This window comes from Balaenoptera borealis (genome assembly GCF_965194805.1).
Source record: "Balaenoptera borealis genome assembly, chromosome: 2".
NCBI lineage: Eukaryota > Metazoa > Chordata > Mammalia > Artiodactyla > Balaenopteridae > Balaenoptera > Balaenoptera borealis.
In genome coordinates this window covers 98,392,214-98,418,197 of record NC_138867.1, presented here as the reverse complement: position 1 = coordinate 98,418,197, position 25,984 = coordinate 98,392,214, and the positions used below count along the sequence as shown (strand labels likewise).

Below are 25,984 nucleotides of genomic sequence, written 5' to 3'. Positions count from 1 at the left end.
GTTGTTTATATTATTTTGTACACCTGCCCCTCAAAGCCCTGTATCATTTTGAATTTTGCTGCTTTTTATTACTATGCCCTTCTGCCCACACACTATTTTAGGACAAGTCACCCTTTCCTCTCTCGTCTTTTTCTTCTAAAAGAGAAAATTATCTTATTATCTCATAATTGTGGCCTATGAAGGTAACTGCACTGTTGCTCACTGAGTACCACCCTCTCTTGCACACGCCGTTCCTATCAGTAAGTAATTCCATAGCCTCCACCATAGCCTCAACTTCAGATCTGCCACATTTGATTCTTTGTCCACATTGCTAATTTCTCCTGGACAATTGGTTCTTAATTTTGCCTCCTCAAACTCTTCTAACAGTTGAAATGACCATCCTTTTCTAGAACATTCTATTTTCTAAATGTTTCCTAGTCCAGGATGTAAAATGTATATATGCATTTCATGGTAATGTAAAATTACTTTCATAGAAACTTAAAATGATTAAACAACATGTTACAGATATCATTTCTCATCACAGGAAGATACTGGCTTCCAAATTTTTATATCTTACTGCAAAATGGGAGGAAAAGTCCACATTCTTCAGAAAGAAAATAGGTTGAAACAGTCAGATTTAACACGCTTCAGTTTCTGGATTTCTGCTTCTCTAATTGTTGTCCCACTGATTTTTTTCTCAGTAGTCCCTCTAACTGTCCAAATTGCCAGAACAAAAAACCCATATTAAAAATATATAATTACTTATATTTTTATCAATTATAACATATTTTGAAAATCTGTAAATTATGTATTCTGTTTTTAATTTTAAAGAAATAAAACTTAAGAGATAAAGCTTCATCCAATCCCTTCCACTTTTCTTTCTGCAAAAGCAACCATTAACCTGAAGTTGGCTCTTGTCATTCTAATTCATGTTTTTTTCAATTGAAATACATACAAATATACACATAAACCATAAATAGTATTGCTGTTTTAGACAAACTACAATATTATATTGTAGATATATTTTGCATAACTAATTTTTTCTTTTCAGCATTTTATGTTTCAGTCGTGTGTTGAAACATGTATTTCTAATCCATGAATTTCAACTGCTAAAAAGGGTTTCATTTTATGAATATACCAGTTTATTTGTTACATCCTGTTTTTTGGCTATGATCAGTAATGTTAGGTGATCATTCCTGGACATGCTTCTTTTTGTACTCATGCAAGAGCATCTATACGGAGAATGCCTAAAAACAGGAATTGCTGGTTTACAGGTATGAATATCTTAAACCTAACTACATATTGACAGATTGTTTTCTACAGTAATTTACAGTTCCACCAGCAGTGTAACATTTCATCATCTTCCTTGACAACTCTGTGTGGAACCAGACTTTAATGTTAATTTGCTTTAAAAATTTTTTTTAATTATTGTTAGATTTTTCCCCTTTGGTATGAAACATATTTTTGAACCTAGAAGCAATAACAGCCCAAAACAATGAGAATTCCTAGCTCCTGGATTTTGGTTTCCTTACTAAAAGGAATCAGGCCTCCTAGGACTGATTCAGGGAAAGTATGAGATGAGCCTGGAACATCTTCCAGAAAGTACTAAAAAAAAAAGAGGAAGCAAAATAACATAGGAACCAGTTTGATGGGATTTCCATTGTGAAATCCAGAACAATTTAAGCATTAAAAATAAATAATAGCCATAATGGATTATCACACTTTGGGAAAATAAACTATACTGATACCAAAATATGAGTAACAAAAATATAATAAAGGTAGAAAGGATGACAGATTTAGAAAACCATCATTTTACAAAAATCATAGTAAAAATTGACACAGACAAATATCATTGTTGGATACTAAAACCAAGAGTTAAAGTTCATTGACAAATAAGATATTTACATAATTTCAAATTATCTTCCCACAGATTACTCACTAATTATAAAGGGATTATAAAATACCTTTGAAGCAAAGAAATCTGGCAGAAACTACCGTAAATAGATGATCAGGTTAAAATAACCAAGAATAGAATAAGCTGGGACTTCCCTGGCAGTCCAGTGGTTAAGACTTCGCCTTCCAATGCAGGGGATGTGGGTTTGACCCTTGGTCGGGGAGCTAAGATCCCACACACCTCGTGGCCAAAAATCCAAAACATAAACCAGAAGCAATATTGTAACAAATTCAATAAATACTTTAAAAAAAAAAGAATAGAATAATAAGCTGACATCAAGTTCCTTCTGATATATTTGAGAAAGATATAATATCACCTATGTAATGTTTCTGACAAAAATGTATAAGCTGAATTGAATAATGAAGAAACAATGAGAAAAACCCAAATTGAGGGATCTCCTACAAAACACTGGGTGTGTACTCTTTAAAACAGCAAGGTTATGAAAGATAAAGAAAAGGGAGGAACTCTTTCATGTTAATGGAGACAAAAGACACTGTGAGGACCATCAGTGACATTTAAACATGAACTATATTACATAATAACATGTTAATGTTAAATTTTTAAAACTTGCTCAGTGGTTTGGTAAGAGAAGTATTTAGGGGTGAAGGGTCATGATCTCTACACTTACTGTCAAATGTTTAACCCCCCCCAAAAGAATAAGAATAATGTGTTTATTATTTTATTATTACAGGTGTACATGTCTTGAGCATTACTGGTAGTATTAGTTTCATAATAATTTTAGAATATTCCCATTAAAAATCTATTTGGAATTTAGTTTAATTTTATTGAATTTATAGTTTAATTTGGGGAAGACTGACATCTTTATGATATTGAACCATTCTATCCAGGATCATGATATATCTCTTATTTTTTTATTAGATCTATTATATTCTCTAATAAAATTGTATAATTTTCTTAAATTACATTTTACTTCTTAAAAACCAAACTAGGAATGAAGTTGGTTTTCATAGATTCATCTTGTTAAACTCTCCAATTGATTCTATGAGAACCTGTGGATTCTCAGAATATTCCACATACATAAGCATATCATTCTCTAAATAATGTCAGATTTTTTTTCCTTTGATTTTTGATCTTCCTGTACTTTTAAAATACATTTTTTAAAATCTTATTGCACTAGTTCAGTTCAGCAGCTCAATGTTGGTTAGAAATAGACATAACAGATATCTTTATCTTGTTCCTGACCTTAAATGGAACACTTTCAATAGCTCACTATTTAGTCTCATGTTTGCTATAGGTTTGGGTCAATAACTTTTATTAAGCTCATGAAGCTCTCTTTTCTTCCTAGTTTACTTAGAACTTATTTTTATTATTATGAATTCCTTTTGGATTTATCAAACATCTTTTATTCTGTAAATATTGGAATGATAGTATTGTATTTTTCTCCTTTCATCTGTTAATATGGTGATTACCTTACTACATTTTTTCTAATGTTAAAACATCTTTGCATGTCTGAAACGAATTCTTATTGGTCTTGATGAATGTGTTTTTACATTCTGAAATCACATTGACAATATTTCATTTAAGACTTTTGAACTTACATTCATATACAAAATTGGTCTATCCTTTTCCTGTCTTAAACTGTCTTGTTTATTACAATAGTATATTAGCCACACATTTTTATCTTTTTCTGTACTCTGGATCTTTGTTCTTTGTAGATTTAGTGGAAGTCACTTATAAAATTATATAGCCCTAGTATTTTTTAAAAAGTTATTGTCATGCAGAGCTTTAAAGTTTACAAAAGTTATTTGGAATAGGAGTTATATAGAAAGTGTAGATATTATTATTCTCATTTTACAGTTAAAGAAACCAAGGGGTAGAAATTAGAAGACTTTGCTTATGGTCATATGGCATTTACATGGGGAAGGAACTAGGATTAGAACTTCAGTCTTCTCACTAAGGCACCATCTTCTTTTCCTTTTTTTTTTTTTTTTTTTATCTGTTGAAACACAGTTGATTAAGTAGAAGTTGAAGCCATTGTTGGTGATTTTTTCTTTCAAGGCCTGATATGAGTACTCTGTCATCACTAAGGCCACAAGTGACCAAGAGAGTCAGCAAGTGATACGCTTTGATAGATGATCTCCAAGGAGAATAATTCTGCTTAAGTTCTTTGCACTTAAATGCAAAGAACATTCAGAACCTGCCAAAATGCCCAGTTAATATTTGGATCACCTTGCAGTGTTTCTGTACTTTTTTTTTCTCTAGGGAGGAATAGTAATGTCCTAGAAACCAGAGGGATTTGAATTCTTACAACTGTTGTTTTCCAAGGTCTTAATTTGATTTTGTCATCCTCTTGATAGGGACCATCAGGTGGTGACTGTATTATATGCAGACTTCAAAGTTTTATTCTCTCTTGCCACTTGATGAAAGCTCTCTTGAGAGCACAAATGCAAATACTCTCACTTCAGCAGGCAGAGTTTAATCTGCAGCCCTGGTGTGTGGATTCTCCATCACAGAGCAAGATTCACTAAATCTGTCTTTTGCTATGACTCTGGGGAAACCATCACTTGTCATCCTGCTCAGTAGAGCATGTTGTAGCACCTGCTTTATATTGTACCTCGCCACAAAGTATCCTTTCTGGTAGAACATCAAACAACCAAGTATTCCCATTTTTCCAAATGCCAGGGGAGAAAAGGGGGTATATACTGATTTGAGCCAAACTTCAGCTGTGTGATAAGGTATTGACTATGTCCGCTTTTCTCTTTAATAAAAGATAACTGTAGAGAAAAAAACTAAACTTCATAAACCAACAATCATCTCCTTTCCAATTTTGAATGGCATTTCTCATCCATTGAGACAATTAAGTGAGATTAAGATAAAATAGGATTTTGCAAAAGCTTTTTAAAAACTTCAGTCAGCTTGATTTTATTTTAAATTTCTAAAATCCTTGTAACTATAGTTTACTATTTTCCATTTTGTGAAATATATCTGGCATTTTGAAAAAAGTCAACACATATGAAGTACACTTTCATACATGTTAGAATATTTATTATTGTGATAAGCCTATGAAAAGGGTATTGTTTATTGTTATTCCTAATTTACAGATGAAGAGCTTTAAGTTAGGGACTTGCCTGGTGGTCCAGTGGTTAGGAGTCCAAGCTTACACTGCAGGGGGCTCGAGTTTAATCCCTGGTCAGGGAACTAAGATCCCTCATGCAGCGTGGAGAGGCCAAATAAAAAGAAGAACTTTAAAAAAAAAAAAAAAAAAAGGAACTTTAAGTTAGAAAAGTTTAAGTAATATATCCAAAGTCATTACAAAGCTAGAGAACTGCTTTTAATTTGTAGCAGGCACTGTTAGTTACATGTCAAAGCAATTGCCCCTCTCCACTGTTCCTTTCTTGTGGGTGACCTAGGATTTACTCTGATGCCACCTTTCCCCAGTGCTACCTACCACGAGCTAAGGAAAGGTAGTTCAATTTCTAGCTCAGGGCTAATGAGAATCTTCTAAGCCTATCATTAGTACCCCAACTCTCCTTGCCTGTGTTGGGTTTAGTGTTTAGACATAGGGTGTAGTTCTGGTTAATGTGATATTAAGGAAGATCTGCTAGGGGGGATTTTAGAAAGATTTTTGATTCTTAAAAAGAGCGGTTGCTGTTTCTTCTGCTGTGTATTGTCTCTGCATGTGATAACTGCTATGGCAATGACTTTGTATTGTTGAGGGGAGCCAGCATGAGAACAAGACCAGTTCTCTGAGAATGACAGGGCAGAGAGAAAGTTTCTAGATCTCCGAGGGTATGTCATGCTCCTGAATCCACCAACCTTGGAGACATTTCAACTCATTTCAACCTCCTTATTTTGAGGAGAAATTCATTTAACTTTGTTGAAGCCATGTGATCTATATCCAAAGTCATCTTAACTGATACACGAGCCAGGATGTCTGACTCAAAAGCCAGCAACAGTTTTTCACAGAAACACAACAGGTAGCCTCCATGTGAATCCATTTTTCACTGAATAATTATAGCTGTCAAGTAGAATTAACATCATCATTTAGAAACAGAGTTCACCGATTCAAATGCCTAATGGAGCCAGTCAGTTAACTTAAGTGGGTAGGTTAGGCTTTTGGAAGCCTGGAGAACAGAGGAGCAGCAAAACTAACCACCAGCAAATTGCTGACCAGTATTTCCAGACCTACCGGTTTTTTTTTTTTTTTTTTGAAGAAATTCATGTTCTTTTATTTATTTATTTATTTATTTATTTATTTATTTATTTACGACTGTGTTGAGTCTTCGTTTCTGTGCGAGGGCTTTCTCTAGTTGCGGCAAGTGGGGACCACTCTTCATCGCGGTGCGCGGGCCTCTCACCATCGCGGCCTCTCTTGTTGCGGAGCACAGGCTCCAGACGCGCAGGCTCAGTAATTGTGGCTCACGGGCCTAGTTGCTCCGCGGCATGTGGGATCTTCCCAGACCAGGGCTCGAACCCGTGTCCCCTGCATTGGCAGGCAGCTTCTCAACCACTGCGCCACCAGGGAAGCCCCTACCGGTTTTTTAAGAGAAGGCTTCAAAAGCAGGATTTGGGGGGAGGAAGGGGAGGACAGTCTCTTGATTTTTAAATTTTGACCACTAATTTATTTAAAAAACATGCAAGCCGAACAAAGTTGAGTTGTTTACTTGTGATTTTGCAACCTCCACCTTAAAAGACTACCATTCTTTTTATATCTATAATTTGTGTAATATGTTAAATAATTTGTGTGAGTTTTACACTAGCCTTCAAAAACACAAGCCATGTATCTTTTTGAATTATGGTTTTCTCCAGATATATCCCCAGGAATGGGATTGCTGGATCATATGGTAGCTCTATTTTTAGCTTTTTAAGGACCAGTTTACATTTCCACCAACAGTGTAGGAGGCCTCCCTTTTCTCCACACCCTCTCCAGCATTTATTGTTTGTAGATTTTTTGATGATGGCCATTCAACTGGTGTGAGGTGATACCTCATTGTAATTTTGATTTGCATTTTTCTAACAATTAGTGATGTTGACATCTTTTCATATGCCTCTTGGCCATCTGTATGTCTTCTTTGGAAACAGAAATAGAGTTACAGTTGTAGAAAATAAACTTATGGTTACCATGGGGTAAGGGGGGAAAAATTGGAAGATTGGGATTGACATATACACACTACTATATATAAAATAAATAACTAATAAGGACCTACTATGTAGCACAAGGAACTCTACTCAATACTCTGTAATGGTCTACATGTGAAAAGAATCTAAAAAAGAGTGGATATATGTATATGTATAACTGATTCACTTTGTTGTACACCTGAAACTAACACAACATTGTAAATGAACTCTACCCCAATAAACACACACACACACACAAAAAACCCCACAAACCCAGCAGTGCCAAGGAAATGGTTCTTTATCCCCACTCTAACCCAAGCAGAAACAACACAAGCTGGACCTAGGACTTGTATTTACACCTATGAGGGTGTTTTGGATTTACACCTTGGATTTACACCTATGAGGGTGTTTTGTTTTGAGAAATCATTGCATCTGCAGAAAGTCTAAGTTTTAGTTCTCAAGAAAAATAGTGTGTTTTTTTTGTTGTTTTTTTTTATGGAAAGTTTGCTTTTATGACTCCAAGTGTTCCAAAGATTTTTTAAAGTTTTAGGACTGTGGGAGCTTATGGTAAGATTTTGAAATTCATCTAATGCTAGGTTGAAATGTCACAGGCTTACTCAAGCCTTTAAGGAATAGCCAGAGCTTAAGAATGAGTGAATTCAAGAAAGGGCTTCAGAATTTTATGATCACAATTTGACATATTTAGCCTGGAAGAATGGTAGTGGGAAAAATGTTTTCCTTTCTTAAGTCTTTGCTTTTAAACTGCATTTTTCCTAATTATTAATGTAGTGCATGAGCATTCTAGAACATTTGGAAAGTAGGAAAAATTATAAAATATCAGAATGTATGTTAATAAAATTGTCACCAATAAGAGGCAACTAATACTAGTATTTTGTCATAATTTCTCCAAATGCTCTTATTTTTCCAAATTTTTGTCTTACGTATTTGGGATCACATTACAAAATAATTTCTGTATCCTGTTTTCTCATTTTAACATTATTGAGTCTAGAGTTTAGGTCTGAATTTTGAAGCCAGTCCAATTTGTGTTTATTTTTAGGTAATAACATGTTTTTTTTCTCTGCCTAGAAGCCTTTAGGATTTTACAAATTTATACTTGATATTCAAATGTTGTGCCAGCATGTACCTTATACTAATTGGCCTGGAATGCATTTGATTTGTGGCAGTAGTTCTCTTAGTCATCTCATGAACATTTCTTTTAAATGTTCCGCTTCTGTCTCACTTGTGGGCTCTTTTGGAAATCTTACTTCTTCAGTCATATCTCTGTTGTTTTTCCTCTCCAAGCTTTTTAAAAAAAATTATTTCAGGATTTTTATTTGCCATCTGAGGCATATTCAAGTTTTTTTATTGAAAACATTAATAATTCAAACTCTTGATTCCCTCTCTTCTAATATCTTTTTATAGCCCTGGTTTTATCTTTTTTTAATACTCTATAAAGCAAAATGAAGAAATATCACTTGGAAGAATTTTTTCTAAAAGGCAAGTTGAAGAGAGTGTCCTCAGACCTGTTATATATTCCCCACTACCAGCAAGAACAACCTTTCGGTACATTCTGCCAGCATTCAACGTGCCTGCTCACCCACTTGGTCCACATTTCCATAGGAAAGTAAGAATTGCGGGTGCAATGCAACTCTTCCCACTTCTGGCCATCTATAGTCATGTTACAGGCTGGAAAGTGATTTCATCTGAATGAGAGTTGGAAATTAAGAGCTTAAACTTACAGTTTATCAGAGTAAGTTGATTACAGGTATTTATCATCATGCTCACATGAATAATTAAAATAAAATGAAGCAAGGAAAAAGTTATAAACACAAAAAGTCATATGTAAGTAGGACTAGGAAAATGACAAATGAGACAGCAGTGGAAAAGAAATTCCAACCAGTTTGGGAAAGATATAAGATAGACAGTGGAGTAGTCATAAGAATAGCAGAAATGGCTAAAGTCGAAATACTCCTATAAAGCCATAATGATGAGAAAGTCCACCCATTAGAGCCCCCAGAGCGTCTCAGGGAATACTGAAGGCCAGAATGAGGCCTGAGATAGAAAAATATGGTGAAATGTCTCTCTCTCAATAGCATGTAACCAGAATATTACCCCTCCCCAATCACTGCAGATCAGAAACTTTTCACTGGAGTAATTAAAGTGAAGGATTTCTTGGACTGTGCAGCATAAGTCAGAGAGGAGGATGTGATAATGGGCAGGGCTGACTCTGGGGGATATTGTGGGGAAGTATGCTTATAAACTATGAGGTCCTTACACTTCCTCGCTTGGTGATTCTCAGAAGGCCAATAATTGAGTGTGTGTAAGATTTTGTTTTGAAGCTCTGACCAAGGAAACAGTAATGTTTCCCTTACCTTGACTAAACTTTAGACAGATTTCTTCCTCATTACAGGCATACCTTGTTTTATTGTGCTTTGCAGAGTTTGTGGTTTTTACAAATTGAAGGTTTGTGGCAACCCTGTATCCTAGAAGTCTATTGGCACCATTTTTTCCAATAGCATTTTCTCACCTTGTGTCTGTGTCACATTTTAGTAATTCTTGCAATATTTTAAACTTTCCTATTGTTATTATTATTATTATATGTGTTTTGATCTGTGATCACTGATCTTCAATCTCATTACTGTAATTGTTTTGGGCACCACAAACCATACACATATGAGATGGGACACAATTAATCGATAAATGTGTACATTTTGACTGCTTCACTGACTAGCCTTCCCCCATCTCTCTCCCTCTCCCTGGACCTCCCTATTCTCTGAGACACAACAATACTGAAATTAAGGCAATTAATAACCCTACAATAGCCTCTAAGTGTTCAAGTGAAAGGAAGAATTGCATGTCTCTTTCAAAAGCTAGAAATGATTAAGCTTAGTGAGGAAGACATGTTGAAAGCCAAGACAGACCAAAAGCTAGGCCTCTTGCACCAAACAGTTAGCCAAATTGTGAATGCAAAGGAAAAGTTATTGAAGGAAATTAAAAGTGCTACTCCATTGAACACACAAATGAGAAGAAAGTGAAACAGCCTTATTGCTGTTATGGAAAAAGTGTGAGTGGTATGGATAGGAGATCAAACCAGCCACACCATCCCCTTAAGTCAAACCTAATCCAGAGCAAGGCCCTAACTCTCTATTCAATTCTATGAAGGCTGAGAAAAGTGAGGAAGCTGCAGAAGAAAATCGTGAAGCTAACAGAGGTTGGTTCATGAGGAAAGAAAAGGAAAGAAACGGTCTCCATTATATCAAAGTGTAAGGTGAAGCAACAAATGCTGATGTAGAAGCTACAGCAACTTGTCCAGAAGATCTAGCTAAGATAACGAATGACAATCTGGCTAAGATAATAGACAACATAATTTTAATGTAGACAAAAGCCTTTTCTTGGAGGAAGATGCCATCTAGGACATTCATAACTAGAGAGAAGTCAATGCCTGGACTGAAAACTTCAAAGGACAGCCTAACTCTCTTATTAGGAGTTAATGCAGCTGATGACTTCAAATTGAAGCCAGTGCTCATTGACCATTCCTAAAGTCTTAGGGCTCTTAAGAATTATGCTAAATCTACTTTGCTTGTGCTCTATAAATGGAACAACAAAGCCTGGATGACAGCACATCTATTTACAACATGTTTACTGAATATTTTAAGCCTCGTGTTGAGACCTACTGCTTAGAAAAAAAAAAGATTCCTTTAAAAATATTACCACTCATTGATAATGCACCTGGTTAACCAAGAGCTCTGATGGAGATGTACAACAAGATTCATGTTGTTTTCATGCCTGCTAATACAACATCCATCCTGCAGCCTTGGATCAAGGAACAATTTCAACTTTTAAGTCTTACTATTTATGAAATACATTTCGTAAGGCTATAGCTGCCATAGATAGTGATTCCTTTTATGGACCTGGGCAAAGGCAATTGAAAACCTGGAAATGATTCACCTAGATCTTGTGATTTTTATGGGAAAAAGTCAAAATATCAACATTCACAGGAGTTTGAAAGAAGTTGATTCCAACCCTCAACCAGGATGACTTTGAGGGGTTCAAGACTTCATTGGAGGAAGTAACTGCAGATGTGGTGGAAATAGCAAGAGAACTAGAATTAGAAGTGGAGCCTGAAGATATGACTGAATTGTTGCAGTCTCATGATAAAATTTGAACATATGGGGAATTGCTTCTTATTCATGAGCAAAGAAAGTGATTTCTTGAGATGGATATACTGCTGGTGAAGATACTGTGCAGATTGTTGAAATAACAACAAAGTATTTAGAATATTACATAAACTTGTTTGATAAAGCAGTGACAGGATTTGAGATGATTGACTCCGATTTTGAAAGAAGCTCTGTGGGTAAAATTGTTTCAAACAGCATTGCATGCTACAGAGAAATTGTTTGATGGAGCACACTTCATTTTTGTCTTATTTTAAGAAATTGCCAGAGCCACCCCAACCTTCAGCAACCACCACCCTGATCAGTCAGCAGACATCAACATGGAGGCAAGACCCCTCCACCAGCAAAAAGAATTACAACTAGCTGAAGGCTCAGATGATGGTTAGCATATTTCAGCAATAAAGTATTTTAAATTAAGGTATATACTTTGAATTTTTAGACATAATGCTATTGTTACAGTACACAATAGACAACAGTATAGTGTAAATATAACTTTAATATGTACTGGGAAGCCACAAAATTTGTGTGACTCATTTTATTGCAATATTGACTTTATTGCGGTGGTCAGAAACCAAACCTTCCATATCTCTAAGGTATACCTGTATAGGACCCTGACTGCCCTTTTTTTAGAGCATTTACTGTTTTGTTTTTTTTTTAACATCTTTGTTGGAGTATAATAGCTTTACAATGCTGTGTTAGTTTCTGCTGTATAACAAAGTGAATCAGCTATACGCATATGTATATCCCCATATCTCCTCCCTCTTGCGTCTCCCTCCCACCCTCCTCATCCCACCCCTCTAGGTGGTCTCAAAGCACTGTGCTGATCTTCCTGTGCCATGCAGCTGCTTCCCACTAGCTATTTTACATTTGGTAGTGTATATATGTCAGTGCTATTCTCTCACTTCGTCCCAGTTTACCCTTCCCCCTCCCCGTGTCCTCAAGTCCATTCTCTACGTCTGTGTCTTTATTCCTGTCCTGCCCCTAGGTTCATCAAAACCATTTCTTTTTTTAAGATTCCATAGATATGTGTTAGCATACGGTATTTGTTTTTCTCTTTCTGACTTACTTCACTCTGTATGACAGACTCTAGGTCCATCCACCTCACTACAAATAACTCAATTTCGTTTCTTTTTATGCCTGAGTAATATTTCCATTGTATATATGTGCCACATCTTTATCCATTCATATGTCAGTGGACACGTAGGTTGCTTCCCTGGCCTGGCTTTTGTAAATAGTCCTGCAATGAACATTGTGGTACATGACACTTTTTGAACTATGGTTTTCTCAAGGTATATGCCCAGTAGTGGGATTGCTGGGTCATATGGTAGTTCTACTTTCAGTTTTTTAAGGAACCTCCATACTGTTCTCCATAGTGGCTGTATCAATTTACATTTCCACCAACAGTGCAAGAGGGTTCCCTTTTCTCCACACTCTCTCCAGCATTTATTGTTTGTAGATTTTTTCATGATGCCCATTCTGACCACTGTGAAGAGATACCTCATTGTACTTTTCATTTGCATTTCTCTAATGATTAGTGATGTTGATCATCTTTTCATATGTTTGTTGGCAAGTTGTATATCTTCTTTGGAGAAATGTCTATTTAGGTCTTCTGCCCATTTCTGGATCGGGTTGTTTTGTTTTTTTGGATATTGAGCTGAATGAGCTGCTTGTATATTTTGGAGATTAATGCTTTGTCAATTGCCTCGTTTGCATATATTTTCTCCCATTCTGAGGGTTGTCGTTTTGTCTTGTTTATGGTTTCCTTTGCTCTGCAAAAGCTTTTAGGTTTCATTAGGTCCCATTTGTTTATTTTTGGTTTTATTTCCATTTCTCTAGGAGGTGGGTCAAAAAGGATCAAAAAGGATCTTGCTGTGATTTATGTCATAGAGTGTTCTGCCCAGGTTTTCCTCTAAGAGTTTTATACTGTCTGGCCTTACATTTAGGTCTTTAATCCATTTTGAGTTTATTTTTGTGTATGACGTTAAGTGTTCTAATTTCATTCTTTTACATATAGCTGTCCAGTTTTCCCAGCAACACTTATTGAAGAGGCTGTCTTTTCTCCATTGTATTCTCTTGCCTCCTTTATCAAAAGTAAGGTGACCATATGTATGTGGGTTTATCTCTGGGCTTTCTATCCTGTTCCATTGATCTATATATCTGGTTTGGTGCCAGTACCATACTGTCTTGATTACTGTAGCTTTGTAGTATAGTCTGGGAGCCTGATTTCTCCAGCTCCGTTTTTCTTTCTCAAGATGGTTTTGGTTATTTGGGGTCTTTTGTGTTTCCGTACAAATTGTGAAATTTTTTGTTCTAGTTTTTTGAAAAATGTCATTGGTAGTTTGATAGGGATTGCCTTGAATCTGTAGATTGCTTTGGGTAGTAGAGTCATTTTCACAATGTTGATTCTTCCAATCCAAGAACATGGTATATCTCTCCATCTGTTTGTATTATCTTTAATTTCTTTCATCAGTGTCTTATAGTTTTCTGCATATAGGTCTTTTGTCTCCTTAGGTAAGTTTATTCCTAGGTATTTTATTTTTTTTGTTGCAGTGGTAAATGGGAGTGTTTCCTTAATTTCTCTTTCAGATTTTTCATCATTATTGTATGGGAATGCAAGAGATTTCTGTGCATTAATTTTGTACGCTGCTACTTTACCAACTTCATTGATTAGCTCTAGTAGTTTTCTGGTAGCATCTTTAGGATTCTCTATGTATAGTATCATGTCATTTGCAAACAGTGACAATTTTACTTCTTCTTTTCTGATTTGGATTCCTTTTATTTCTTTTTCTTCTCTGATTGCTGTGGGTAAAACTTCCAAAACTAAGGCGAATAATAGTCGTGGAAGTGGGCAACCTTGTCTTGTTCCTGATCTTAGAGGAAATGGTTTCAGTATTTCACCATTGAGAAGGATGTTGGCTTTGGGTTTGTCATATATGGCCTTTATTATGTCGAGGTAAGTTCCCTCTATGCCTACTTTCTGAAGGGTTTTTATCATAAATGGGTGTTGAATTTTGTCAGAAGCTTTTCCTGCATCTATTGAGATGATCATATGGTTTTTATCCTTCAGTTTGTTAATATGGAGTATCATGTTGATTGATTTGTGTATATTGAAGAATCCTTGCATTCCTGGGATAAACCCCACTTGATCATGGTGCATGATCCTTTTAATGTGCTGCTGGATTCTGTTTGCTAGTATTTTGCTGAGGATTTCTGCATCTATCTTCATCAGTGATATTGGCCTGTAGTTTTTTTTTTTTGCAGCATCTTTGTCTGGTTTTGGTATCAGGATGATGGTGGCCTTGTAGACTGAGTTGGGGAGTGTTCCTCCCTCTGCTATATTTTGGAAGAGTTTGAGAAGGTTAGGTGTTAGCTCTTCTCTAAATGTTTCATAGAATTTGCCTGTGAAGCCATCTGGTCCTCGGGTTTTTTTTGTTGGAAGATTTTAAACCACAGTTTCAATTTCAGTGCTTGTGATTGGTCTGTTTATATTTTCTTTTTCTGCCTGGTTCAGTCTCAGGAGGTTGTGCTTTTCTAAGAATTTGTCCATTTTATTGGCACACAGTTGTTTGTAGCAATCTCTCACGATCCTCTCTATTTGTGCTGTGTCAATTGTTACTTCTTTTTCATTTCTAATTCTGTTGATTTGAGTCTTCTCCCTTTTTTTCTTGGTGAGTCTGGCTAATGGTTTATCAATTTTGTTTATCTTCTCAAAGAACCAACCTTTAGATTTATTGATCTTTGCTATTGTTTCCTTCATTTCTTTTCCATTTATTTCTGATCTGATCTTTATGATTTCTTTCCTTCTGCTAACTTTGCGGTTTTTTTTGTTCTTCTTTCTCTAATTGCTTTAGGTGTAAGGTTAGGGTGTTTATTTGAGATGTTTCTTGTTTCTGGAGGTAGGATTGTATTCCTATAAACTTCCCTCTTAGAACTGCTTTTGCTACATCCCATAGGTTTTGGGTCGTCGTGTTTTCATTGCCATTTGCTTCTAGGTGTTTTTTGATTTCCTCTTTGATTTCTTCAGTGATCTCTTGGTTATTTAGTAGTGTATTGTTTAGTCTCCAAGTTTTTGTATTTTTTACAGATTTTTTTTCCTGTAATTGATATCTAGTCTCATAGTGTTGTGGTCAGAAAAGATACTTGATATGATTTCAATTTTCTTAAATTTACCAAGGCTTGATTTGTGACCCAAGATATGATCTAATCTGGAGAATGTTCCATGAGCATTTGAGAAGAAAGTGTATTCTATTGTTTTTGGATGGAATGTCCTATAAATATCAATTAAGTCCATCTTGTGAAATGAGTCATTTAAAGCTTGTGTTTCCTTATTTATTTCATTTTGGATGAGCTGTCCATTGGTGAAAGCGGGGTGTTAAAGTCCCCTACTATGATTGTGTTACTGTCGACTTCCCCTTTTATAACTGTTAGCATTTTCTTTATGTATTGAGGTGCTCCTATGTTGGGTACACAAATACTTACAATTGTTATATCTTCTTCTTGGATTGATCCCTGGTCATTATGTAGTGTCCTTCTTTGTCTTTGTAATAGTCTTTATTTTAAAGTCTATTTTGTCTGATATGAGAATTGCTACTCCAGCTTTCTTTTGACTTCCATTTGCATGGAATATCTTTTTCCATCCCTTCACTTTCAGTCTTTATGTGTCCCTAGGTCTGAAGTGGGTCTCTTGTAGACAGCATATGTACTGGTCTTGTTTTTGTATCCATTCAGCCAGTCCAAGTCTTTTTGTTGGAGCATTTAATCCATTTACATTTAAGGTAATTATCGATATTTATGTTCCTATTACTATTTTCTTAATTGTTTTGGGTTTGTTATTGTAGGTCTTTTCCCTCTCTTGTTTTTCCTGCCTAGAGATGTTCCTTTAGCATTTGTTGTAAAGCTGGTTTGGTGGTGCTGAATCCTCTTAACTTTTGCTTATCTGTAAAGGTTTTAATTTCTCCATCGAATCTGAATGATATCCTTGCTGGGTAGGGTAATGTTGGTTGTAGGTTTTTCCCTTTCATCACTTTAAGTATGTCCTGCCATTCCCTTCTCGCTTGCAGAATTTCTGCTGAAGATTAGCTGTTAACCTTATGGGGATTCCTTTTTATGTTATTTGTTGCTTTTCCCTTTCTGCTTTTAATATTTTTTCTTTGTATTTAATTTTTGATAGTTTGATATTTAATATGTGTCTTGCAGTGTTTCTCTTTGGGTTTATCCTGTATGGTACTGTCTGTGCTTCCTGGACTTGACAGACTATTTCCTTTTCCAAGTTAGGGAAGTTTTTGACTATAATGTCTTCAAATATTTTGTCAGACCCTTCTTTTTTTCTCTTCTTCTTCTAGGACCCCTGTAATTTGAATGTTGGTGCATTTAATGTTCTCCCAGAGGTCTCTGAGACTGTCCTCAATTCTTTTCATTCCTTTTTCTTTATTCTTCCCCTTGGCAGTTATTTCCACCATTTTATCTTCCAGCTCACTTATCTGTTCTTCTGCTTCAGTTATTCTGTTATTGATTCCTTCTAAAGTATTTTTAATTTCAGTAATTGTGGTGTTCATCACTGTTTGTTTGCTCTTTAGTTCTTCTAGATTCTTGTTAAATGTTTCTTGTATTTTCTCCATTCTCTTTCTGAGATTTTGGATCATCTTTACTATCATTACTCTGAGTTCTTTTTCAGGTAGGTTGCCTATTTAATCTTCATTTATTTGGTCTTGTAGGTTTTTACTTTGCTCTTTCGTCTGTAGCATATTTTTTTGTCGTTTCATTTTTTTTTTTTAATGGGTGGTGCTGTTTTCCTGTCTTACTGGTTGTTTGGCCTGAGATGTCCAGCACTGGAGTTTGCAGGTGTTAGAGAGATCTGGGTCTTGGTGCTGAGATGAGGACCTCTGGGAGGCCTCACTCTGATTTATATTCCCTGGGGTCTGAGGTTCTCTGTTAGACCAGCGGTTTGGACTTGGAGCTCCCACCACAGGAGCTTGGGCCTGACCTCTGGCTTGCAAACCAAGATCCCGCAAGCTTTGTGGCACAGTAAGAAAAAAAGAAAAGTAGCAGTACAATATCAAAGAATAAAAAACAAAATAAAATTAGAAAGATAAAATGTATATTAGGAAAATTAAAACTATAATTGAAACAACTTCAATAAGGTAAAATAAAACCACAGCAGGAGAAAGGCAAAAAAAAAGGGGGTGGGTGGCAAAAAGCCAAAAGGAGAGATCACTAACAAAGTATAAAGAATAAAATAAAATTAGAAAAATAAAAGATTAGCAAAAATAAAAATATAAAACAATCAAGAATAGTGAATCAAGAAGGTAAAACAGAACCCCAATCTAAAAGAAAGAGGAAAAGAGAATAGAAAAAGAAAAAAAAAAAAGCCTTGGTTATGGGGGCAGAGTTTAGGCAGGGGGTGGAACTTAGGCAGGGGTGGGGTTTAGGGTGGGGTGGGATCTAGGCGGGTGGGGGGTGACCTTTGAGCATGGGGCGGGGCCTCTGCTTAGGACCTGTGCACAGAAGAGGAGAGGCCGCGTGTAGAAAGGAGGGCCTCTGGAGTGTGGGGTTCCAGAGTTTGGAGTTAGGGTCATGGGTGGGGCTGTAGGGGCGGGGCTTGGGTTGTGCGCAGCAGGAGGGGGGCTCCGAGAGCAGAGGATTAGGCCTGGGAGCCCAACAGGCTTCCCGGTGCCTAAGTGGACAGGGGAAGCACTGGCCCCATTCCCTTCTGTTCCTTCATGCCCCTCCCCCAGGGTCTCTCCCAGGTTCTCTCTCATTGCTGCTGGACCCCTAACCATGGGTGGGTCCTGCTGGGTGTAGGAACTCCTTCCCTCCCACCACCGCCCCTCAGGGGTGCTGGTTCCGTAGGTCCGGCCTTTACTTTTGCTCCCCTTCCATCCCTCCCACTCCCTCAGGACCCACATGGCTGGAGGGGGCCTAGGTGGGCAGAGAATCAGGTCCAGGATCTCAACAGGTTCCTAGGGGTCCAAGTGGGCAGGGGAAACCTGGCCATGCTCCCTTTTGATCCTCTGCCCTCCCAGTGGTTCTCCAATTTCCCCCTTTGGGTGTGGGATCCCTTCCCCTCCCCCAGACACCCTTCAGGGGCACTGATCCCATCCCACCTCCACTTCTCCTCCCCCTTCACCCTCCCCATGCCCCACTTCCTACCCAGTCACTGGGGGTTCCTCCTGTTCCCTTAGGTGTCTGTGGTCCCCCACAGATGCCTGGTAGGTGCCCCAATTGTGAGAAGACGTAAATTCTGCATCCTTCTAGAATACCATCTTGACTCCACCCCCACTAGAGCATTTACTTTAGAAAATTTTATAATTATAAATTATTTCTCTGCCCTTTTGAGATGTAAATCTTCAACAACTCAGGAATGTCATTTTCAAGGACCTGGGATCCCTCCCTTTGAAATGTAATTCTCAAAAAAGATAGTGGCCCTCTCTCCCAGTCTCTGTGGGAGGGTCAGAAGCTGACTTCCATGGGAGCCCATTAGGAAACAAAGGTGGGCTAATCACATTGATTAGCCTCTTCCCAACATACTCCAGTAGTTTGCCAGTAGCTTACCCCATGCTTAAAACTCTCTCATCTTTTGTTTCACAGGAGTTGAGTTCAATCTCTTCCCCTTATTGTAATAGTCTTGAATAGAGTCTTCCATGCCTGTTTCATTCTATCAATTGTAGGTTTGTTTGTTTGTTTGTTTTTGGACAGCTCAAAGATCTCAGAGTAAAAACCTGCAGATATTGAAATGTATGAGGTCATAAGTGTTTTATTTTCGTACTGTAGGGAAGCTCATTAATGGCAAGGCCTGCTCATATACACAGAGCTCTTCATGCATCTCTCTTAAGTAGGTACCAGCAGCCAAGACTCAGTAGACATTTGAGAAAAGCTTCCACTGGGAAATAAAGAGAAGAAAAGCCCAAGAGAGCATTCAACTTAAGTGTGCAGAGAAAGACAGAGACAGAGAGAATGTGGTGTAAAAGAGTATCTAAGCCAGAGGTGTAATGAAATTAGAGTGCTATAATTTGATTTGTTCTGAAAGAGGTTAGAATACAGAGGGACTCCATAATTTGTTAGCAAGTATGCTAAGATTTCAAAGGTTTGAATTAAAAGAATAAAAATGGAATGGTAACTTTATAAAAGATGTGAGAAAATAAAAGAATGAAGAATTCAAAAGAGAGAAAGAACACTTAGCCCTCCATCCCAAGACAGAAAAGAAATGTAGAAATAAAGGAAGCAAAAGAAAACAGGAAAAATAAAGAAAGGAATATGTTTTTTAAAAAAGCCTAAAAATGCCATTATGCAAAATAAATATAACCTTGCCAATTAAAAGGTAGAGATTGTAAGAATATATTCTTCAAAAAAAATTAGTTTTGTGCTGGTTACAAGAGATATACTTAAAATATAAGGACACAGTAAGGTCAAAATAAACAGACAGAAAAAGGTATACTAGATAACTACTAACCAAAAGAAAGGTAACAAACTTCTTTTCTATAGCCTCTTTATATGCTCTTAGCCCAGGTTTATTAGTGGTGTTGCTTAAATGTTTTATATCCTATCAATTTTGATCTGTCATTCTATTAGTTACTGAAAGAAACACGATAAATCTTCCATTATGATGGTTATTTTGTTGAATTTTTTTTTGCTTCATATGTTTTGAGACTACATATTAGGTGCCAGAAGCTTAGAAGTACTATGGCTTCTTAGTAAGTTTCTTTTTTTTTTTAATCAAAATGTAATGAGCCCAGTTATAATTAGTAACATGTTTTTTCTTAGTTTGTTTAATCTGTTATTAACATAGCCACCTCACCTTTACTTTGCTTTGTATTTTCCTAGTATGTTCTTTTATTTATTTATTTATTTTAAATATCTATCTTTTCTTAGGCATTGTAGTTTTGATGTTTGTCTTGTTAATAGCTTAATCCTTTAATCTTACCTGATAATCTTTTTAACAGACTCATATATTACATTTAGAGTTATTGTTCTAAAAATATGTTTGGATTTATTTCCACCATTAATTTTTGTGTTTTCTAAATACCGTTCTTCTTCACTGCTTCTTTTTTGTGATTTCTCGACTGCTTGTATATTAGTAGGCAAATGTAACAAGATCCAAACAAATAATATTTCATTTCTTCCTAATAATTCAATGATGTAAGACTGTATTCATTCTGGACAAGACTTTTACCTTAGATATATATTTTTTTAATTTATTAATTTATTTATTTTTTGGCTGCATTGGGTCTTTGTTGCTGTGCACGGCCTTCCTCTAGTTGCGACAAGCAAGGGCTACTCTTCGTTGTGGTGCATGGACTTCTCATTGCCGTGGCTTCTCTTGTTGTGGAGCACAGGCTCTAGGCACGCAGGCCTCAGTAGTTGCAGCACATGGGCTCATTAGTTGTGGCTCGTGGGCTCTAGAGCACAGGCTCAGTAGTTGTGGTGCATGGGTTTAGTTGCTCCGCAGCATGTGGGATCTTCTTGGACCAGGGCTCGAACCCGTGTCACCTTCATTGGCAGGAGGATTCTTAACCACTGCACCACCAGGGAAGTCCAATCTTAGATATTATTAATCAAGGTTTTAATTTCACAAATGTTAATTCCAAAATCAGTAAATTTCATTAGTATTATTTTATACAGCAGTATCAATTTAAACTCATTCTTGATCATTTTCTTGAACTGTAGACCTTCCTTAGATTATAATTTCTCTTCCTCTTGATATTTTTACAGGTTGCATCATGAGAAACTCTTGGTGGTAAGCTCTTATTTTTTTTTTAATATTTTTGGACGTACCTTTATCTCATCTTTATTGTTGAATTACAGTTTGATGTTTACAAATCATAAATTGATAAATATTTCTTCTCAGGAAATTGACCACATTTGCCCACTTTCTTTGTTGTTGTTGTCATTGATTAGTCTGGTGTGTGACTAAATGATATCCCTTTCTAGATAATCTCTCTTTTCCTTCCAGCTGCTTTTATTTATTTATTTATTTTTGGTAACATAACAGAGAAAGGATTTATTTCAAGTGACTTTATATAGTACTAAATGTAAATCTTTAATATCATGCATCTAAAGATAAAAGTGTTATAAAAATTGTAAACTTTATTCCGTGGTTTCCAGTTGCTTTTGATAACTTTTTGACTCTGTGCTCTTTTGTTTCACTATTATGTATCAAAGTGTGGATTTATTATTTATCTTGACTCCAATTTGTTAGGCTCTCTGAATTTGTAAATTTATGTCTTTCATGAATACTGGGAATTTCTCAGATGTTCTTTTTGTATGTTTTTTCTCCCCCATTCTCTGTTCTTTTCTCTGGAATCTACTTCTAATTTAGACATGATTCTTTCCCTGTTTCTCAGCCTCATTTCATCTCCATCTCTTTGTCTTTCTAGGCTCTTTTCTATTATTATTATTTATCATTATTATTATTTTCATGATGTTTAAAACATTCTTATGTTTTTTGGTTTTACCTTTTCTTAAAGCATTTTAAGCATATTTATTTAAGGTTTGATATTTAGCAAGTCAACCATCTGAAATTCTTTCTGACATTTTTATCTGTACAGTCTCATTCATGTGGCTAATTTCATTATGTTTTTAAAAATTGAGTTGTATTTTTAGATTTAAAGAAATGCTATGAGGCTCAAGTTGTTATGTAAATTTTTTTTTTTTTCTTTTTGGCCAGGAACTCTAGACTGTTAACAAACTTGGACCCCTCTTCAGCTCTTTTTTTGGGACTCTTTGGGCCATTCTACTGCTGTACATTTACATCTTTAATTGTGTGAAGAGAGGACTTTTATTATGATTTCTGGAGGAGACAAATATTCCATCTGAATTCCAGGCCAGGCAGTCAGGTGTCTTTTTGTTTTCTTTTTTCAAACTGGCAGTGAGATCAGATTTTCTTTCCCAGACCATCTTCACTGAGGGTAGATTAGGAGGTATCTTATTTTCATTTACATTCTCAGTTTTAAGGCCACCAGCAAGTTCCCTAACTCTTAAGAGCTCCTCTGTGCATTTAAAGGGGTGTTTATAGTTGTATCCCAATATTTCTTGGTGTTTGGTAATTGGAGATTTTCAGGATATTTAGTCTGCTGTTTAATTATAGAGGTCAATATAATCATTCTCTATATTGAAAGACATTTACATTTATTTTTATATTTATATTTATAAATTTACCAAGACCTAGACATACAAATGTGTTTTAAATAGAAGCATCATAAAGGAAAGTAGTGAGATTTTTTTGGGGTCCTCATAGGTTTGTTTTCTGCAGATTTTGCTTCTCCTTTTGCAATATACTTTTAAGAAGCTACGACTCCTTAAATAAGTTCAAGGTTAAAGAAAATAAACTGAAAATAAATTAGGAAAAACGACTGCAAAGGTTTCTGTTTCAAAGAATAAAAGAGCCCCTGGGAATATATCTAAGTGCATGAGATTGAGCACTGAGAAGGAGAGAATGAGGCCAGAATGCTCTCACCTCAAAAAGGAAAAATTCCTAAGTACTGCAGGTAAATAAAGGCTGGCATCTCTGGTATTTGACCTCTGTAGCTCTTGCATGTCCCACTGGCATTTTAGAGCCCACTTTGCTCCTTCCTCCTATACTGGGACCAGATAAGGAAAAGTCTTGTGGGACTAAACTGTCAACAATAAGAAAAACATCCAGTTTAAATTGTAGACACTTCTTGTTCTTTATTATTGAACCAGCTTCTCTAATCTCCAAACTTATTTTTCTTTCTAATAGCCTGGGCTTCGGTTGTTTATCTACTTTTATTAGTAAGTCTGCCAAAACTTAAATTGGTTAAGCACTGATGTTTTTTCATTTATACAGTGCATCTTGTTTGTGTGTTATGGTTTGACATTACAAACAAGAATAAGAATATAATCACAAGGTAATTTTAAAAAACTGGCAGTACATTCCTCTCTTTTCCTCTCTTTCTCCTTCCCTCCCTCCTTCTCCCCTACTTCCTTCCTTCCATCTCTCTCTCTCTCTTTTTCTTCTTTTCTTGGGCAGATAGTGTTTATCCAGGAAGCAGATACAATGAAGAAACGAGGAGGAGGTCAGCAGAAACAAAATGATAGGTACATCTTATTTTGATAGATGTATCACTGATACATCATTTTCAGTGATGCCTTTGAAATTTGCCCCCAAACCTAATGGTTACATAAAGCCACCATTATATTCTTCATTCTTTATTTTTTAGAGCAGTTTTAGGATCATAGCAAAATTGAGCAGAAGGTAGAGATATTTCCCATGTAAGCCCTGCCCCTACAAATGCATAGCCTCCTCCATTACCAATATCCCCCAGCAGAAAGGTGCATCAGTTACAACTGATGAACCTACAATGACATCGTTATCACCCAGTCTGTAATTTACATTAGGGTTCATTCTTGGTGTTATACGTTCTATGAGTTTGGACCAAATTCTAATGACATGTATTCACTGTTACAGCATGATACACAGTAATTTCACTGCCCTAAAAACCCTTCGCGCTCCACCTGTTTCCTTCCTTCCTTCCTGACTCTGGCAACCCTGATCTTTTTAATGTCTCCATAATATTGCCTTTCCTAAAATGTCATGGAGTTGGAATCATATAGAAAGCAGCCTTTTCAGATTGGTTTCTTTCACTTGGTAATATGCATTTAAGTTCCCTGCATGTCTTTTCATGGCTTGATAGCTGATTTTTTTAGCAGTAAATAATATTCCATTGTCTTGATGTACAATAGTTCTTCTATTCACCTACTGAAAGATATCTTGATTGCTTCTAAGTTTTAGAAATTATAAATAAAACTGCTATAGACATTCATGTGCAGGTTTGTGTGTCAACATAAGTTTTCAACACCTTTGGGTAAATACCAAGGAGGACAATTACTGGATCAAATGGTAAGAGTATTATTTTTAATTTTCTAAGAAATCACCAAACTGTCTTCCAAAGTCACTATACCACTTAGCATTCTCACCAGCAATAAATGAGAGTTGATGTTGCTCTGCATTCTTACCAGCACTTGGCATTGCCAGTGTTCTGGATTTTGGCCACTCTAACAGGTGTACAGTGGTATCTCATTGCTGCTTTAATTTACATTTCCCTGATGACATATGATGTTCATCTGCTTCTTTGCCATCTGTGTATCTTTTTGGATGAGGTGTCTGTTAAGTTATTTGACCTGTATTTTAATCAGGTTTTTTCTTATGGTTGAGTTTTAAAAGTTCTTTGTATATTTTGGATAACACTCTTTATCAGGTATACCTTTTGCAAATGTTTTCTCCCAGTCTGTGGATTGTTTTCTTGTTCTCTTGACATTGTCTTTCAAAAAGCAGAAATTTAAAATTTTAATGAAGTCCAGTTTATTAATTCTTTCTTTCATGGTTCATGCCTTTGGTGTTGTACCTAAAAAGTCATTGGCAAACCTAAGGACATATAGATTTTCTATGTTATCTACTAGGAGATGTATAATTTACAATTTACATTTAAGTCTGTGATTCATTTTGAGTTTTTTTGCGAAAGGTTTAAGGTCTGTGTCTAGATTCATTTTCTGCATACGTATGTCCAGTTGTTCCAATTGTAGGCTACAGTTGTCCCTCATATCCTGTTGATTGATGATGTTGCTGACTTCATTATTGATTTTCTGTCCCCTGGATCTGTCCATTTCTGATAGAAGGGTGTTGAGGTCTCCAATTATGATAGTGGATTCATGTATTTCTCCCTGAAATTCTATCAGTTTTGCCTCATGTACTGTATTTGGGTGCTCTATTGTTAGGTGCATACACATTAAGGATTATGTCTCTTTGAAGAATTAACCCTTTTATCATTATGTAATGTCCTTACTTATCCCTGATAACTTTCCTGGGTCTGAAATCTACTCTTCCTGAAATTAATATAGTTTACTCCTACTTTATTTTGATTGGTGTTGGCATAGTATATCTCTCTCCATCTATTCACTTATAATCTATGTGTGTTTATATTTAAAGTGGATATCTTAAAAACAGTGTATAGTTGGGTCATTTTTTTTTTTTTTTATCCACTTCGAGAATCTTTGTCTTAATTGGTACATTTACACCACTCATGTTCAAAGTGATTGTTGATAATGATTAAAAATCTGAAAGGGAAATTAAGGAAACAGTCCCATTTACCATTGCAACATAAAGAATAAAATACTTTGGAATAAACATACCTAAGGAGACAAAAGACTGGTATGCAGAAAACTATAAGACACTGATGAAAGAAATTAAAGATGAGACAAACAGATGTAGAGATATACCATGTTCTTGGATTGGAAGAATCAGCATTGTGAAAATGACTATATACCCAAAGCAATCTACAGATTCAATGCAATCCCTATCAAACTAACAATGGCATTTTTTAACAGAACTAGAACAAAAACTTTCACAATTTGTATGGAAACACAAAAGACCCCAAATAGCCAAAGCAATCTTGAGAAAGAAAAACGGAGCTGGAGGAATCAGGCTCCGTGACTTCAGACTATATTACAAAGCTACAGTAATCAAGACAGTTTGGTACTGGCACAAAAACAGAAATATAGATCAATGGAACAGGATAGAAAGCCCAGAGATAAATCCACGCACATATGGTCACCTTATCTTTGATAAAGGAGGCAAGAGAATACAATGGAGAAAAGACAGCCTGTTTAGTAAGTGGTGCTGGGAAAACTGGACAGCTACATGTAGAAGAATGAAATTAGAACACTCCCTAACACCATACACAAAAATAAACTCAAAATGGATTAAAGACCTAAATGTAAGGCCACACACTATAAAACTCTTAGAGGAAAACATAGGCAGAACACTCTATGACATCAATCACAG

At 36.0% G+C, this 25,984-nt stretch overlaps 1 protein-coding gene across 2 annotated transcripts in view; it reads left to right on the top strand.

Annotated features, from left to right (window-relative positions):
* LOC309622452 (uncharacterized protein) overlaps window positions 1-25,984 on the top strand; it is a 665,771-nt gene that overhangs the window by 571,743 nt on the left and 68,044 nt on the right. For both annotated transcript variants that reach the window (XR_014240881.1, XM_082378512.1), the window contains exon 4: window positions 20,896-20,920. Coding sequence is in view for 1 of the 2 variants with exons in the window: in XM_082378512.1 (XP_082234638.1) it covers window positions 20,896-20,920 (25 nt within the window). In the remaining variant the exon portion in view is untranslated. The remainder of the gene's footprint in view (window positions 1-20,895; window positions 20,921-25,984) is intronic.